This window comes from Acipenser ruthenus, chromosome 11 (genome assembly GCF_902713425.1).
Source record: "Acipenser ruthenus chromosome 11, fAciRut3.2 maternal haplotype, whole genome shotgun sequence".
Classification (NCBI taxonomy): domain Eukaryota; kingdom Metazoa; phylum Chordata; class Actinopteri; order Acipenseriformes; family Acipenseridae; genus Acipenser; species Acipenser ruthenus.
The window spans coordinates 42621547-42640572 of record NC_081199.1 but is presented as its reverse complement, the minus strand read 5'-3'; the positions used below and the strand labels follow the sequence as shown (position 1 = coordinate 42640572).

The 19026-nt window shown below is 38.7% G+C and overlaps 1 protein-coding gene across 1 annotated transcript in view; it reads left to right on the top strand.

Annotated features, from left to right (window-relative positions):
* LOC117426969 (uncharacterized) overlaps positions 1 to 19026 on the top strand; it is a 71683-nt gene that overhangs the window by 2483 nt on the left and 50174 nt on the right. The window contains exons 4-18 of the mRNA XM_059034046.1: positions 198 to 360; positions 3349 to 3485; positions 3833 to 3906; positions 4350 to 4529; positions 5729 to 5922; positions 6449 to 6567; positions 7233 to 7333; positions 7862 to 8020; positions 10915 to 11120; positions 11876 to 12006; positions 12362 to 12492; positions 13045 to 13215; positions 14248 to 14462; positions 16383 to 16519; positions 18808 to 18925. Coding sequence (XP_058890029.1) covers positions 198 to 360; positions 3349 to 3485; positions 3833 to 3906; positions 4350 to 4529; positions 5729 to 5922; positions 6449 to 6567; positions 7233 to 7333; positions 7862 to 8020; positions 10915 to 11120; positions 11876 to 12006; positions 12362 to 12492; positions 13045 to 13215; positions 14248 to 14462; positions 16383 to 16519; positions 18808 to 18925 — 2236 coding nt within the window. The remainder of the gene's footprint in view (positions 1 to 197; positions 361 to 3348; positions 3486 to 3832; positions 3907 to 4349; positions 4530 to 5728; positions 5923 to 6448; positions 6568 to 7232; positions 7334 to 7861; positions 8021 to 10914; positions 11121 to 11875; positions 12007 to 12361; positions 12493 to 13044; positions 13216 to 14247; positions 14463 to 16382; positions 16520 to 18807; positions 18926 to 19026) is intronic.

The following is a 19026-nucleotide window of genomic DNA, read 5'->3' as shown; positions in this document are numbered from 1 at the left end:
TATCCTTCCTGCAACTGAGTTTATGCTGTTAAATGTATACTTTTAAAATGGATTTATTCAGCTACAAATGTCTTTGTATTCGCAATTTCTTAAAATGAAGTTGTTTGTTTTTATAGTAAACCAATCTGTCTTACATGTTAAGTATTCTGAATTTTGAGAGGCCTCTGTGACGGATTGCCCTTTGTGTTTCTTTGCAGGTTATGTGGCCCCTCGTAACCTCCCCAGTGCTGGCTTCTTCCCCTTCCTGCAGACGCTCTTGTGTGACGCTGACAGCTCTTGCAAGAACATATCGTTTCAGCCACAGACTAATAAGATGATGTTCTCAGAAAGATTAAACTGGAGCCCTGAAGATGCCAATCGGTAAGACAAGTGAGGGAGGGAGAGCAGTAGGACAGCAGTTATACTCTTTTTCCTACCATTAAATACCAGGCTATTAAAATAAAAACATATATATATATATATATATATATATATATATATATATATATATATATATATATATATATATGTGATTGAAAACAAGACAATTCGTGTTTGAATTGAAAGTGATGGTCTCGATGAGTCGAATGGGTCAAAGTTCAAGTATATTTTCCTTTAAGGAATTATCACTTTTTGACGTCACTACTGTGGTATTATGCTTTTTTTAGAATAGATGCAAATATAGCCTTCAACCATGTATTATATATATATATATATATATATATATATATATATATATATATATATATATATATATATATATATATATATATAGGCTTTCTAGGAACCAGGTTACCCAATAAAATTCACTAGATGTGAACGAAAAACTCTATTCTAGAGCAGGTGCAGTGACTTTTTATTATGCTGATTAACATCATGAAGATGCTGCAAAATGATCTGTCGATCTTGGGCAGGTGTTGTGACTCTTGGTCTCCCAGTTTGTGGCCTGTCATTGACAGAGTGTGTGGTTATACCATCTTGCCAGGTTTGAAATTGCTGTCTGTGAGCACCCAAGACTGCGAGCCACAGTACGCTGCCCTAGTCCAGCCTCCAACATGCCGATTGCACAAAGGCGCTGCTCTCTTGACAGACGTGGCATAGTTTATTAATTTTTTTCTGTGATTTTCTTATTGCTTTTATTCAAGCTTGCAATTCAACAGCTGAAATCACTCAATATCCAGTGTCCAATCAACTGTCTCACTAATTAGGTGATGCTTCAGTCATAGTCACTCAAGCGTGTCATGGTCAAGGATGAATGATCGAGTGATTAAAAAGAAACCAAAAACATTTTGTCAATGTCCATTTATATACCTTATTTTTTTTCAAAAATAAATGTGTTATAATCGTGATAAGTTTCTTTTGATGCTCGGTATATGTATATAATACATGGATGAATACTGGCATCCTGAGCCATTCGGAAAAAAAGGCATAATACCACAGTAGTGACATCAAAAAGTGATAATTCCTCTAGATGAAAATAGGTAGCACTTTACATTAAGGTTCTGCTTATTAACATTGTATAAATATATAATAGAGTCTTGAAACCTATGTTATAGAGTGTTAATAAAGCATTGTAATAAAGCATTGTTTATAACCATGTGATAGCCATAGACAGAATAACGTTTAAAAATCCCACAATAGGTGACTAAAAACTGGCCCCTTAATAAAACTGCAATTCTGTCTATGGTTATTGCATGGTTATAAACCATCTATGATATTTATTAACACTGTATAGCATAGTTATTAAGCATATTTAATATATTTGTAAATCATTTATAAAACATTAATAAGCAGCACCTTAATATAAAGTGTTACTGGAAAATATACTTGAACTTTGAGACTATGTTAAAAAAATAAAATAATGTAAAGCTGGTACATTCGTATCTCAGACAAACTGGAGAGGAACGGGAAATTAAAACAAGGTCAAGGCAATCATCGAAATAAAGCTGAAGCATTAACAGATAATGACATAGAACGTCTGTACAGCACTGAAACACTATGTTTAAAAAAACCCAACTGTACTGCTGAACCTCGTCATCATATATTAGCATCACAAGGGTATCCATGTTTTTTAAAAATAATAGATGACCTTCTGTCTTGTAATTTATGACATCATATATATATATATATATATATATATATACTACACTGTCCTTCTCTCACTGTTACAGCTGAGTAGCTGAGTAACAATCAATGGCAATGAACTTCCTTATTGAGGGAAGGACAGCTTTTCTTGTTTTGAAATCAACACATTAGTCAATGGATTTATTTAATACCTGCTGATAAATACTTCTTAAAGGTGATTACAAGTATAAGTACGAATATCAGCACACCCTTTTAGCAGAACCATCTTCTGAGAATTTTAGTCCATACGATTATAATCATCACTCCCCTCTCAAGAACTGTATGTCGTAATTTGTTCAAGCAAAACCACATTAACTTTTCATTGGCAAACAATAAGTCTAGTGTACTGGCATGTCGATTCATTGAGCATTATGGATGAATGAGATGGAAACAATAATATGCTCAAATGAACCATCCTTTGTAAAGATCAATACATTCGGATTCAATATGTTACACCCTTGAAATGAGGCTCAAACTCGTTCCATTCAGGGTGACATTTATTTATCAAAAGAAATATGAAAAGTTATTTGAATTTTGCAGCTGTTTTCACAACAATACCTTTCATGACTTTAGCGTATTTAAATGAGGGGTGTGCTCTATCAATGGTCAAGATCCTTTGTAACAAAGAGAAAAGAAAAGGCATTCCCTTTTTAATATGTGGATGATGACATTGGGAAATGATCTCCTCTTGGTTGAAGTTGATGTTCCTGTTTCTTCCATTTAAACTGACAATATTAAATTACTGATAACTACCAGTATCAACATCCTTAAAGCATGACCCTTACAAATACCAGTATCAACATCCTTAAAACAGGTACTTTACAAATACCAGTATCAACATCCTTAAAGCAGGACCCTTACAAATACCAGTATCAACATCCTTAAAGCAGGACCCTTACAAATACCAGTATCAACATCCTTAAAGCAGGACCCTTACAAATACCACCCGTAGCATCCAATCTGGAGCTTCTATCTGGCTGATGATTTGAAAGTCTTTGTAGAATCAACTTGTTTCAGTGGCTATTTATACTGCTGCCCTTTTAGTTAGGAATTCTGCACTGAATTCATGACTTATATACGATTGTGTTGATAATAAATAAGAATAATGAGCCCTTTCCTTAACCTCAGTTGTACACAGATCGTACTAATGTTACCTCCAGGGCAGCTGTAGGTGTTGTTGGTGTGTGTGACCTTCAGCCCCTCATCTCAGTGACCTCTTGCCTTGCTTTCTTGGTATTTTTGCAGGATGGCCAGCTTTCCCTTAAATGGAGAGTTTTTTGACAAACTGGGCATTGGTGAGGGACGATCGGCTGAGCAGAGGAGCAGTTTGGAGTTACTCACACAGCTGACTGACATGCATAACATCTGGACCACAATGATAAGTATGTTACATTATTGATATATGTTCTTCTGAATGAAAGTATTTGAGTATTTGGAATGTAAACAGAATTGAGACTGCATATAAACATAATGAATGTGTGTCTGTACAAAACAGTAAGTCACAATTTAGGGAACTGCTTTTCCAGCTGTGATAAAACTCTGGACATCGGAGTGGAAACGTTGACCAGTTAGCACTCCATGCAGGACGAAGGCCAGTGGTGCAGGTGCTCCATGCAGAGCCCTGTGGAATCCCCTGTGGTGTCAAAGCCAGGGTGCAAACCTGCTCTGACTCAGTCTGCACACCATGCAGTCGTGCCAGCTCTGGTAACAGACTCCTTTCATCTTTCAGATGCTGATTTCCAAAGCCTGGCAAACATCACCTCCATTATTGACACACTCAACCAGACAGTACAGGTTGAACAGGTACTGGTCATGTGTAACAGTTATTGTTATTTGTTTATTTAGCAGACGCCTTTATCCAAGGCGACTTACAGAGACTAGGGTGTGTGAACTATGCATCAGCTGCAGAGTCACTTACAACTACGTCTCACCCGAAAGACGGAGCACAAGGAGGTTAAATGACTTGCTCAGGGTCACACAATGAGTCAGTGGCTGAGGTAGGATTTGAACCGGGGACCTCCTGGTTACAAGCCCTTTTCTTTAACCACTGGACCACATAGCCAATGCAGGGTCTACCAGTGAAATGTGATAGTCTATAAAATAACAGCATCATATTTAACAGATAAAGTGATTTAGATTATGCTAAATATTTAAACCATCTTACGTTTTGAAATAGAAAGACAAAGAAAGAAAGAAAGAAAGAAAGAAAGATGTTTGTAATGATCCCCTCTTGTTTTGAAATGCAGGACGGGGTAAATGAAATGCTGGTCTCTGCTGATTTTCTGAAGAGGGTTTTGTGCAATTACACTCTCCCCTATGTCAAAAAGACTGGCAACAGCGCTGTGGACTTCATGGGGGACAGCTACATGACGTTCTGTCTGTCAAATGGCCCTTTCCTAGAAGCATGCCTCTTTACAATGAATCAGGTGGGGTTATGTTTTATTGGTTTGAACTTTAATCAAGAAATACAAATATTAGGACCATAAGTTAGTTTCACTCCTATATATATATATATATATATATATATATATATATATATATATATATATATATATATATATATTTCACTTCTTTTCAAGGTTCAATTGCCTTTTTTGTAGCAGACCCAGTTCGTGAAGTTTTTATTATTTATAGAAAAGAAAGTCAAAAACAAAACAAAAAACCTAACTCCCCATGGAGTACTAACTGCACTTTTTCTCACATTCCTTACTACGTCGGATGACTAAGCCGTTTTCTGATCACAAAACACTTTTTACACGTTATTGCACACACACAAGGTTTAGACAGTACCTTGTTACCGACCGGCTCTTGCCTTCACACAGACTGCCCTGAACAAACAGCCCTCCTAGACTACATTTTTCTCTCCTCCTCCCCCTAGTCTGCCACTATATATATATATATATATATATATATATATATATATACACACACAGTAGATGCCAGTTATTAGCAACCCTGATAAAGACAACTTTTGCTTATTAACATTTTCCCAGGAACCAATCCCATCCCAAAGACTTTAATGTTAAAGGATTCTGATATTAGCAACTGCACGCCGCTTATTGACAACTGTATTACTAGTTGTCAGTGCTGCAAAGCACACTTGCATGATTTATGTGCATACTTCATGCAGCTTTTATAAACACACTGACTTCACAACTGCCTATTTCTGGTGGACTGAGGCAGAATCTTGGATTTGAAACTGGATTTATAGCAGGAGGTGGTACATTGTAAAAAGCAGACAACAATTTCTTATTTTAAAAGTGTGTGTATATATACAGTGCTCACCCTTTATAATGCTACAGTGGAGAGCCATAGTTACAAGACCGTGCTATTTGTGTTCTGCCTTATTACGAATATAAAAGGGCTACTCTAATGGCATCATGGAGCAAATGGGAGCCATGACCCTACTGTAGCGTGTTGTAATGGGTGAGCGCTGTGTATATATATATATATATATATATATATATATATATATATATATATATAATTATATATAATTACAACTGTGAAAAAGACAAAAAGACATGATTCAGCCCGTTTCATTGGAATATACTTCACCAGGATACAAATCCTGTTAATTAGTGGGGGTGCTGGTTACTGACTTGTTGTTTGTTATTATTCTCAGATGTTTACGAGGGTTATGACGGAAAATCCAGTGGAGGTTTTAAACACAAGCGTGATAGTCCTGGGGGTGATAGCAGAGCTGCAGAACAAGTCTGTTTTCTGGGAGACGCTGCTAGACTTGCCCTATTTGTTCCTCCCTGGGAGTCTGGATGAGAAAGTGCAGCTAGGGATTAAACTGCTGGAGAATATGAACAGGTGAGAGAAGCAGGCTGACATCCATAGCATTAGACACTGAATCATAAGATCTACAGGGCTATATTATTCTCAGTGAGGACGTTTCAGAAAGAGGACCAGAAACAAACCCCTCAGGAATCTCTTTAACAATTTCATGTTGTTCTGAATGTTAAAAAAATACATAAACTGCATATGAGTTTATTAAAGACTGCAGCAAACGCTTACTCACAGATGCACTGAAATGAAACACAGTAATACAATTAGACCACAGTAGTTCATTCATTCATTCATTCCCAGAAATAAATAAATAAAAAGAACCCGGTTCTGTGTGTTATTTAAATAATTTCAATGAAACTGTACCGTCAAAGTGTACTGTTATCAATATCAAAGTTGTATGTCACATAAAGTTTAACAAGCATCTATTGTGTAAAAGAAACAATGTTCACAAGTGGACGAGTCTCTTTCTCTCCTCTGTCAGTTTTGCACTTTGCTGTATTATTTTTACTTGCACCTCAACGTGAACATGTCTCCCCACCCCTTTCTTTAGCATACTGCAGATTGTACAGAAAGGATACACCCAGGCTAATATCCCTCTAAAGTGGGCGACCCCCACCATCAATGAAGCTATTCACTTCCTACAGTACATTCTCCACTGGCCTGGAAGAGGTGCACCACTTTATTACATACTTACAATCTCTGTGTGTATTATTGTAAATATTTATATAAGTGCTTTACCATGCTTGCCCATGCTTTACCATGCTGTACCATGCTGTCCCGTGCTTTACCATGCTTCCCCATGCTTTACCATGCTGTCCCAAGCTGTACCTTGCTGTCCGATGCTGTTTCATGCTGTCCCATGCTGTCCCTTGCTGTCCCATGTTTTACCATGCTGTCCTTTGCTGTCCCATGCTGTCCCATACTTTACCATGCTTTACCATGCTTCCCAATGCTGTACCATGCTGTCCCGTGCTGTCCCATGCTTTAACGTGCTGTCCCATCCTATCCCATGCTATTCCATGCTGTACCATGCTTACAATTCTCATGCATTAATCGATGCAACTCCACTAGAACTGTTTGTGTTTGTGTTTGTATTAGACAGAAGTGCAGTAGTAAAAGACTATGTTGCTGTACTGTTGGCATACTGCTTCAAGTTTGGTGAACTCCAGTATAAAACCTTTGTTTAGATATGCTCTGCAATTTTCAAATACACTAATCCTAGCACAGACCCCTACTGCTTGGAACAAAACAAGAACCATCTTCTGAAGTCTTGTAATCACCCTATGTATATATTGTACATCCTAAATTAAATATATGTGCATGTTTTTTTTCAGGTGTTAATATTTCCCTGCAAGCTGTTCTGAGTGGACAGCCTCGCGTATCAACCAGCAAAGAACAAGCTCTGCTGGACACTGTTGTCGTTCCATTAGACAAGGTTGGTTCTTTTCTATCAGATATGGTATGCGTTCAATACTGTCTATATAGTTAAGGGACAACAACAGGGTGCATTGAATATACAAGAAGATAACCCTCTGGTGAGTGGATACAACTTGATGGGTTTATACTAGAAAGGGATGTATGCTTTCAGATGTTATATGAGAAGTGCTTTGTTCCTTCCCTTTTTAAAGTCCTGGATTTTAATAGAACCCTCAGTTAGGGGGTTTGTGTCTTCCCTGGGTATCAGAAGTAAACAGTGCCCTTTATGTTGCAAGGCAAAAGTCAACGGTAAAGACATTCATACGGGTATAAGAACTTAAGAAAAGTTTGGGAAGGAGAAGCGGCGGTTTGGCACATGAATGATGTTCAGTGGACCTAATTTAATAGGACGGACTTGTTTTTAATTGTTTTAATGCTGCTCTGTTGATTGTTTAAGGTGTTGCTACTTCACTCAGTAGGCTGCTCCATGCTTCCTAGCATGGTCAGTGGTCTTGACCGTTAACAAAGATAACATTTTTTTTTTTAGGCGCTTCTTCTGGTGCATTTCAATGCCTTCAGTTCTTATATCTGCGTGGGTCTTAATGGATCTGGGGCCCCAACAAAAGACAGCCTCAACAGTCTCTGCGCAAACAACGGGCTGCAACCTGTATTTGAGAGGATCGACAGGAACAAAGTGGCAGAGCAGGTATGAGGATGGCATGCACAGTGCGAGAAAGAAAGAGAGGATGGCATGCACAGTGTGAGAGAGAAAGAGAGGATGGCATGCACAGTGTGAGAGAGAAAGAGAGGATGGCATGCACAGTGTGAGAGAGAGAAAGAGAGGATGGCATGCACAGTGTGAGAGAGAAAGAGAAGATGGTATGCACAGTGCGAGAAAGAGAGGATGGCAAGCACAGTGTGAGAGAGAGAAAGAGGATGGCATGCACAGTGTGAGAGAGAAAGAGAAAGCAGGAACATCTGAGAGTTAGTAGCTTGTCATGTGAATTTTATTCATTTATTTTACACTTCCATATTTGAGGATGTTTCCCTTCATTCCGAGTGGGTCTGGGTTATGTTGCTCCAGCACTGAGTTACTATATATATCTATTTTATAAATCTGCTGTTACCTGTCATTGGGCTAAACAATCCTAAATACAGGGACTGAACACCCACCCATCCTCCATTCAAATGAATTCTGCCAGCCCACCTACAGTACCCGGTCTGTCTAGTGTGATGGGGAGCCCCGCCCCTAGATATATGTGCGCTGTATTGTTATTATTTTTTGTGTTTTTCATTTCTTTGTTTTCGTAAATATTGTATCGTGTTTGTTTATATGTGGGCAGACGAAAGCCGTCCACAATTTAGTATTGTTTAGTTTGGATCAGCAAAATACATGTGAGAATGTGGCTGGAGCCTTAATTATGTAATTGTTAATTATTGGTTAATTGGGCTCTAGCCACAAACTATAAAAGCAAGGATAAATAGCCAGAGACAGAGACCATGACCGAGAGACTGAGTTTTTGGCCCTTGTGCCTTTTTGTTTGTGTTTGGAAAGTCATTATTTTGTTGCTTTTGATTATTTAATATGCATACTGCACAGCCACGCAGTTTTACACTGCCGTCCTGCTGCTGTGTTGTGTACTGCTTCCTGGACGCTGACGTCACCACCACCAGCCAGCCTGTCACACCATGTATACTGTGAGTGTAGAGTAGGAGGTGCTAGAAGAGATCAAACCCAGGCAAAAGGATATTTAGAGAGAAAGGAGAATAACTATTTTGGTGCAACAGAAACTAGAACTGCTCACAGTGAATATGAACATAAATATTAGGTAAATGTAAAAATAAAGACATAAATACATACATACATACATAAACAATAAAAATGACATTAGAACCTTTTTACTCATTTGCACAAAACACTTTCTAACCAAACCTGAAATAAACAACTCTGATATTAATATTGGTTGCTTCTAAGTATTCATAAGTTGTTTTTTATTTATTTTGATTTTGATTTTTTTTTCTCCTTCCAAAAAAAAAAAAAAAGGCTCTACTTGTGATTTGGAATAAATAGCTTTAAGAATCTGCGGCTGGTTGCATCAAACACCTTGAGGTTTTAAGTGCATTTCCACGTAACTGTGGTATTGACTGAAATGTGTTGAGCTGCTAGCTTTCTGCAACACCCTTAAACTCAAGGAACAGTTAAGGGAACACTAAGGGGCGGGGGGTTATGCAACTGGCCACTGGCCCTTTAACTTAAATATTATTTTAAATCTTTTTTTCCAGGAGAGAACATATTGAAGTTGAATATTTCCTTTTCAAGTGTGGCAGTGTTGTGTGATTGTGTCTCCTGTAACGGACAGTGTTGTGTGATTGTGTCCCCTGTAACGGACAGTGTTGTGTGATTGTGTCTCCTGTAACGGACAGTGTTGTGTGATTGTGTCTCCTGTAACGGACAGTGTTGTGTGATTGTGTCCCCTGTAACGGGCAGTGTTGTGTGATTGTGTCTCCTGTAACGGACAGTGTTGTGTGATTGTGTCCCCTGTAACGGACAGTGTTGTGTGATTGTGTCTCCTGTAACGGACAGTGTTGTGTGATTGTGTCTCCTGTAACGGACAGTGTTGTGTGATTGTGTCTCCTGTAACGGACAGTGTTGTGTGATTGTGTCCCCTGTAACGGACAGTGTTGTGTGATTGTGTCCCCTGTAACGGACAGTGTTGTGTGATTGTGTCTCCTGTAACGGACAGTGTTGTGTGATTGTGTCTCCTGTAACGGACAGTGTTGTGTGATTGTGTCCCCTGTAACGGACAGTGTTGTGTGATTGTGTCCCCTGTAATGGACAGTGTTGTGTGATCGTGTCCCCTGTAACGGACAGTGTTGTGTGATTGTGTCTCCTGTAACGGACAGTGTTGTGTGATTGTATCCCCTGTAACAGACAGTGTTGTGTGATTCTGTCTCTTGTAACGGACAGTGTTGTGTGATTGTGTCTCCTGTAACGGACAGTGTTGTGTGATTGTGTCTCTTGTAACGGACAGTGTTGTGTGATTCTGTCTCTTGTAACGGACAGTGTTGTGTGATTGTGTCTCCTGTAACGGACAGTGTTGTGTGAGTGTGTCTCCTGTAACGGACAGTGTTGTGTGATTGTGTCTCCTGTAACGGACAGTGTTGTGTGATTGTATCTCCTGTAACGGGCAGTGTTGTGTGATTGTGTCTCCTGTAACGGACAGTGTTGTGTGATTGTATCTCCTGTAACAGGCAGTGTTGTGTGATTGTGTCCCCTGTAACGGACAGTGTTGTGTGATTGTGTCCCCTGTAATGGACAGTGTTGTGTGATCGTGTCCCCTGTAACAGACAGTGTTGTGTGATTGTATCTCCTGTAACGGGCAGTGTTGTGTGATTGTGTCTCCTGTAACAGACAGTGTTGTGTGATTGTGTCCCCTTTAACGGACAGTGTTGTGTGTCGGTGAAATGAGATGAGGTTAGACGCTCTATAACCAGGAACCCGGCTCTTTTGCATTGTGGTTAAGACGCTTGGAAGACACATTGGAAAACTGCCACTCTGCACTCCTAACATACTCTGCTGTCCTTGCTTTCATTGTGCAGATCTTTCTGGCGTGGAGCCGAGGAGTCTCCAGGTCAGATGTGCGCTTTGCTATTCTCAGAGTGAACAACCTGCTGAGTCTCTTCCTACCCGGCAGTGAAGACATCACCTCCCCCCTCACCAACGCCAGCACGGTGCTCAACGACTGGCTCCTGGCTGTTACCGACAGCATCCTGCTGTCCATGAACAAGACAACCCGGGAAATCACGTGAGAAACAGAAACACACATCTGCAATATCTGCTTTTACTGCATTCTCTGCGATCTGCTGTGGGTATGGGCAGAGGGTCAATTGGATCAATTAAGCAATTTAGAACAGGGTTGGAACAAAGACCAGGAGTGGAACAGACAGCTTTTGGCACCCCTGATCTAGAGAGCCCTGTAGAGCTTGTTTCTCCAGCGCTTAAAATTAAATAAAACAACAACAAAAAACCCCATTGCATGCTGGATTTCGTACAGGAGAATGGCTTAGTTGTCAGTGTCTGCTTTTCGGTCTACTTTGCATGGTAAACGTTGGGCCGAGCACCCTATTAATACTCTTTTCATATAAAATATTCCATTGTCGAGTGTGCCTTTATCATATCTGGACTACGATTATGATGATAACATACAATCAGCTCTCTAGAAAAACAAGGCCTCCTTTGCATCATAGTACACAAATCGTAATTATTTTGGTATTCATTTTCACACAAGAATCATCATAATTGTTTTAATTAAAATTCTCCTGTCTAGAGCAGCATGTAATGAAGCATAGTTAAAGAATCAGTATGCATAGGTAATCATTGTAACGCTCAAAGAGAAGTGGTAAAGCAGGGTGTGAAACATGGAAAACCATGATAAAGTATTGCAAATGCATAGCATTAGGAAAACGTGGGACGTTGCATTATTTTTGTTGCATTGTTTTTATCAGGCTGTCCAAAGCAAGCAGTACATGTTGTGGTTTGTGTCTTGGTTGTCTGGTGCAGATTCGTGGACATGATGACCGCAGTGCTCCATACCCTGAGAGAGATCCCAGGCTGGCCCTCCGTTCAGAGGGCACTCGGGGTGGGAGTGGGGATAATGGAGTTCGCCACTGACCTCCTGAAGACACAGACAGGTGAGGGGCACGGGCTCCTAGCACTGCAAGGAAACGGAATAGAGAACCTCACTGGATATCTTCAGTTTGATCCGTTTCGGTTGCGCTGCTAGATGACATACAGATCACTGCACGCTGGTGTCAGATGCCAACAGGAAGGCAATCTTTTGAACTTGATCTATTTTTACATCACCTGCATTTACAGAATACTTATTGTAAACCAGCTGGATATCCTAGTATGTGTTTCTTGTCAGATTCTCTATTACAGTTTAATTAATTAATTAATTAATTAATTAATTAATTAATTAATTAATTATTATTATTATTATTATTATTATTATTATTATTATTATTATTATTATATTACCCTATACAGATATCCTGAGCCGTGCAGAGGCAGTTGCCATCAATGTGCAAAGCATGATTCAGTCATTGCTAAGCAACAACACTTTCTTTGATGCCTGGGTTGGAAAGAACATAAATGCAACCTTGGAAACAATACAGGAGGTGAGTTTTTTTTTTTTTTAAATATATACCTTCTGTAACACAAAACTCATACATGGTCTACATGTGTGTTATATACACAACTCTCCTAATAGCTTGTAGAATGACAGTGTATTGGTAATCTGGACATTGTGTGTTTATCAGCTTGATTTCTGCATTAACCCTTTCATGCATACATTTCCATGAACCACAGGTTTCCATGTTTTAAGATTTTTATTACTATTTACACTATGTTGTTACATGCAGAAAAATTGACATCCTCATATGAGATCATTGTGTTACCTTTCCTGCATAGTGACCTCATATGAGGATGCCACAACCAGGCCATTGCAGTGAACTCCAAATGACATAAAAAAGATATGCATGAATGGACATAGTGAGTCTAAACTGGCTAAAAGACTTACTATCTGTAGTCCTCATATGATGCTACCTTGCATTTGAGTGAAAGACATTTTTAACCCTGAAGCAACTGAAAGCCTTTTTTTAAACATCCTCATTATGCAGGAGAGGTTTCATGTGTTCTCAGTAGCTCAAAAGTGTTATGCGTTCCTCAAGGTGCTGCAGCCAGGACGGCAGCTGGCCTGTTCCAGCATCACTGCTCTGTGGGCTGACCTCTTTACCCAGGTAACCCTTGTGCAGGAAGACTGGCCGGCCTTGTTATGCAACCAGAATCAGTCCCTCCTGCTCATGAGGCTTCAGAAAACAGTGGACCCACTCATCACTAAAGTAAGTCAACACTGGAAACAAAAGAGTTTCCATGGAGGCATTTGCACTGAAGAAGCAATCAAGCCATTCAAACTGTTGAATGAACTATGAGTAATACACTTCTGAAGCCTTATGTCAATAATACATTCATCTGATTGAATGTAGTTTCCAGATCCTGTTTAAAGTAGGTTACATTTTTTTTATCCCTGTGACAATGAGAATTGAATAGTTTTGTTTGTTCATTCATTATTATTTTGTTATAGAAGGAGAAACAAGTCAAAACACATTGACCTTTACAGTGTTATAATATGCTGACTCATAGTAGAGTGTAGGCTTTATTTTAAGAAACTCGTGATCATCTTGTGTTTTGTAACAACCTTGCCAGAGACAGGAGGGGCCAACTGCCTAACTTACTGTAATGCACATTGAATGTAAAAATAATATGAAACCAGTTTTTCGGCCCAAAAGCAAAAGAGCTTTAATAAAATGATTTTCAGCTAAACACCTTTGCAATGACTTGTCATGTTTTACTGTGCATACGGCTGATGAACATAGAGGTGCATCACCAGAACACTAGATTGTAGGTGAAATTTCCATTCTTTATTATTTATTATTGAAAAAGAACAAAGTTAAAAACAAAGCAAACTATGTTTGATCATACCATGCTTCTCTGTGCAATTCCAGATTTGTGCTTTTACCATAGTTCTTTTTTTACTGTACTATGCTTGTATTAACAATAAACAAACACACTTCAATCCAAGCTTCAATAAGTAACAGGATAAGAAAATGTATATATATAGAATGCAATGTTATAGCCCAAAATGTGAGATGGGGTGCTCATGATCTTACATCTAAACTGTTGTATAGATGGACACTGCTGCCCTGTACAGTAGCTGTGCAGGAGCCTGTGCATTTCTTGTCATGCGGTAGCATTGTCGATATCAGCTGCAGTTGATCAAGTTGAATAAATATTTGAACAGCCCTCGACCACTGCTGTACTGTATGTCATTCGTTACAATGCCAGAGTGTGACTCTTTTCTCTATGTTCTGTAGGTGTACATGCTGATTGATGTGATTAATGGAACTCAAACACGTGAGGTGACCGCTCCCCAGATCCTCTCCGCATGGGAAACTCTGGAAACATCCTACCTGAAGTGCATTGAGGTCATCGGCAGGGTCACTCAGATCCTGGGCTCAGAGTACTGGCGAGCCTGGGCTAGAAACACCGGAGGCATGACCGCCAACTGGACTGCAATGCTGCAGGAGAGGTCAGCATCTGAAACCCACCGGAGCTGCTCGCTAATATAATATCATATGAAAGTGCATAAGAACACTAGGGATGTGGGGAACTGGAACAGGTGTCGCTAATATAATATCATATGAAAGTGCATAAGAACACTAGGGATGTGGGGAACTGGAACAGGCGTCGCTAATATAATATCATATGAAAGTGCATAAGAACACTAGGAATGTGGGGAACTGGAACAGGTGTTGCTAATATAAAATCATATACAAGTGCATAAGAACACTAGGAATGTGGGGAACTGGAACAGGTGTCGCTAATATAATATCATATGAAAGTGCATAAGAACACTAGGAATGTGGGGAACTGGAACAGGTGTCGCTAATATAATATCATATGAAAGTGCATAAGAACACTAGGAATGTGGGGAACTGGAACAGGTGTCGCTAATATAATATCATATGAAAGTGCATAAGAACACTAGAAATGTGGGGAACTGGAACAGGTGTTGCTAATATAATATCATATGAAAGTGCATAAGAACACTAGGAATGTGGGGAACTGGAACAGGTGTTGCTAATATAAAATCATATACAAGTGCATAAGAACACTAGGAATGTGGGGAACTGGAACAGGTGTTGCTAATATAATATCATATACAAGTGCATAAGAACACTAGGAATGTGGGGAACTGGAACAGGTGTTGCTAATATAATATCATATACAAGTGCATAAGAACACTAGGAATGTGGGGAACTGGAACAGGTGTTGCTAATATAATATCATATACAAGTGCATAAGAACACTAGGAATGTGGGGAACTGGAACAGGTGTCGCTAATATAATATCATATACAAGTGCATAAGAACACTAGGAATGTGGGGAACTGGAACAGGTGTCGCTAATATAAAATCATATACAAGTGCATAAGAACACTAGGAATGTGGGGAACTGGAACAGGCAATCTGGCCCAACGAGTCCCTTGCTAGGAAACTATTTTCTCAGTGTGATGGAATCTAATGCCAGAATCAGATTTTTTTTTTTAATGTTCCAAGTGTTCCACACATTCATAACCCTACCTTTCCACTTTCTGCTCTGAGCTCATGTTTACTCACCTTCTGTTTGTGTTCCCACATCTCCTGCTGACTGTTCCATGTTCTAAGTGTGGTTCTTAAGGTCTTTATGTAACCCTTTAGGGTTTTTACTCAAATTAAAGTGGTTGCAGCTAATGAAATAACCAAAAGAAAAAAATCCATATTATAAAACTAGCACTAAAATGAGCTGCAAGTACGAGCATTTAAACAGGTTCCAAAAGGCAAATACTGTTACAATTCTTTGACAGACGTTTGGATTTGAAGACGCTAATGACAAAACGTAACAGTTTCTTGTAGGATTTCTAGAGGTGAAACGTAATGTATGCACACATTTGTTAAAAATATATATTTTTTACCTAAAGAAAAAAATAATTAATAAAGTTCCATTAACATACCTTATAAAGGGATTTATTTAAATGTAGCCCTGTTTATTAAATGGTAATAAGGGCACAAGTTTATGGAATTTATTCACCCAGTGGTACTTTGGGGTGTTTTTGAGTTTCTTCTTATGTTTGTAAGTTTACTTGAATAGTGTTATCTCTTATAAAAGTGTCCCATAGTAAAAGCATAGCAACATTTAATAAAGCACAGTGAAAGCATGGTAAAGCATACGGAAGCATTGTAAAGAATAGCGAGGTACGGCAAAGTATATTAATAAACATAGCAAACCAGGGCAATTATAGTAAATGTATAGTGTAACCATGGGAATATAATGGGAAAAAAGCATAAAAATACCATGCTAAACTCTTACAAGGGATAGACCAGGGATGTAATAGGTGGCATGAAACGGCACCCAATGCTCCCAGTACTCTGTTTTTTATTTCATGGTTTAATTGTCTTCCACCTGCTAGGACACTGGAAGAAGTTGAGCAGCTGGGTTCTGAACTTCAGGCCAGCGTTCTGTGGCCCACAGTGAAACCATACTTTGACACAGCATACTGGATTGTGGCTTACTCCAGTCAGCCGAATGCCACCGTGCCACCCAACTGTAAGTTAGCAATAGCCTTGAACAATTATTACAATTACATTACGGGCAATATTTTTGAAGTGTGTCATCCATTCTTTAACTAACTCCTCCTATTCTTGGAAAGCAGAAAAAAAATCCTGTTAATGTTACAAAATGTGTTTTACATCTTTAAAAAATAGGAGTTCATTAAAGACTGGAGTAAAAGCTTTGAAAATACATCCCAAAATGTTTTCCTGTGTTCCTCTCCATACCAAAATGTTGAATGAATGTTATGTCCTGTAATTTATTTCCATGTCATACCTTACTTGCACATTTCATTTTGATCTGTAAGAAGATTAAATACCCTTCCAAAAGCATCAAGTGAAGGCTAATGGACTTGAGTCTCTTTCACTTGAAAGGTAAAAAGATTCTCATTTTTATCAGGAATGTCTGCTTCTTAAAACAAAACAAAAAAAATAGAGGTTGAACTATATTAACCCTCCTGGTGTTTACCCCCAGGACTCATTTACATTTGACTTACTAACTACAACATGTAATAAAAAATCCAGAGGAGAAAGGGCTGCAAAAAATCTGCTTTTGTAAAGTTTTATCATTATAATGCTCTCAAATGCACAACAACGTATTGCTTGTTATTTAAAATGGACACATGTGAAAACAGAGAGCATCCCAGTACAGTAGACAGTGAAATACTCCCCTGCTGATGGCTGCTGTTTCTGAAACGTGTTGTTTTTAAACAATAAGCAGCATGTTTCAGTGCTTTGAATATTTTATCACGCCGCGCACGTCAATATGGTTTTGTGATGTACTGTAAAAACTTGTTGACTTTTCCACACGGAAAATCCTGTTTTTTTTTTTAACAGGATTGATTTTCATATTCACTCTTTGTTATTCATCTTACATTAAGAAGCAAAAACAAAAAAAAACATGATGGTATATTATCTTGCATAGATTACCAGATAATACATCCGTGCAAGATATTGCAAAGATTACAGATTCATCCCATGCCAAGCCAATCCCTTCATTAGTGTTATGTGTATCAGTAAAGAGGCTTCACACCATGTCATGTATCCCTCACCTGTTTATTACCCTAATATCTGCGTTCTGTAAAGTTCTCAATAAGTTGTTTCTGCTTATGTTTCTGCTGAACTACTAATTAATAACATTTTTTTTTAACCGCCTAAAAACACTTCACTTGACACATTTTTATAAAATGATCCAATTTGTCTGCTAGACTTGTCTATGTATATATTTGATAGCATTACCACAGACATTATAATTGCATATTGTAAGTCACATCCCCATTGGAGCCTATTAGCAACAACTACACTTAAACTTTTGCTGAGTGTAGATCTCACACTCAGAATGTCAATGACAACACATTGTAAATGTTTAAACCACAACAGGTTCTATATAAACAGATTAAGTGTCTTAATGTCAGGGTTTTGTCTGTTTTAATGACATATAATGGGTTTGGTGGCTACCTCTAATCAAGAGGGTGCTTTCTCTTGCACTCTTTGTATGACAGACCCTGACACAGCAAAGAGTGTCTGAGAGGTAGACACTGAACACTTAGAAACATACAGAATGGTTTAGAACAGTGCATGTTTCCTGAGTTCTGGAATGATCAAGTATCATGAAGATTTTTGGGCCAAGATACAGTATTAAGCATAGTAGACCTTAAAGAGTAAGTAGCAGGGTCCCGAAAAATATAGCGTTATACATCCCCACGTGTTGCTACAACTGTTTAAATAATGTACCTGTAATTTTTCTTTTCATTGTTAACATCCTGACAACGTTTTACACTTATAACTTTAAAGTCTGTTTCAAAGCTCTTTTCAAAATGTCAGCTGTAGTGTACTGGGGTTTGAGATCTGTCTTCGAAATCACTGCAGGAAGAGCGATTTAAGAAAAAAAAAACAACATACCAACAAGTGCTCTGTTTTTTCTGTTCTGTACCACATCATGGATCGTTATTGCCATGTTACCTGTTTGACAATGTAGGCAATAATCCTTACACTCTCAGTGCACTAGAGTAGACATTTTCAAAAGAGCTTTGAAACAGACTTCAAAGTTATACGTGTAAAAAGTCAGGATGTTAACAATGAAAAGAAACATTACAGGTACGTTATTTAAATAGTTGTAGCAACACGCAGGGAGGTGTAACGCTAGATTTTTCTGAACCCTGCTACTTGCGCTATAGTCACTGTGAAAATTCTCCTATTATATACTATATGTAGCTTTATTGAGAAATACAGATTTTGCAGCATGTTCTTGTTTGATATGCACTATAGATCCCTTGTGTCTTTTAGGTACTTTCAATTCAACCATGTCCCTGGATTGCAGCTCTGCGTTCAGCTGGAAGCAGTTTGTCCTAATGACTGTGGCGCTCTCTGAAGAAGTGGCCAAAGATCAGACATCTCTACTGAGGTAGCCAGATCATATCTATCAAGAGCATTCCTTTGTATAAGCTACGTGTGCCAGCCTGTGTACCTGTTCATTGCACCGAGGTGACCCTGTAGCTTCTGGAG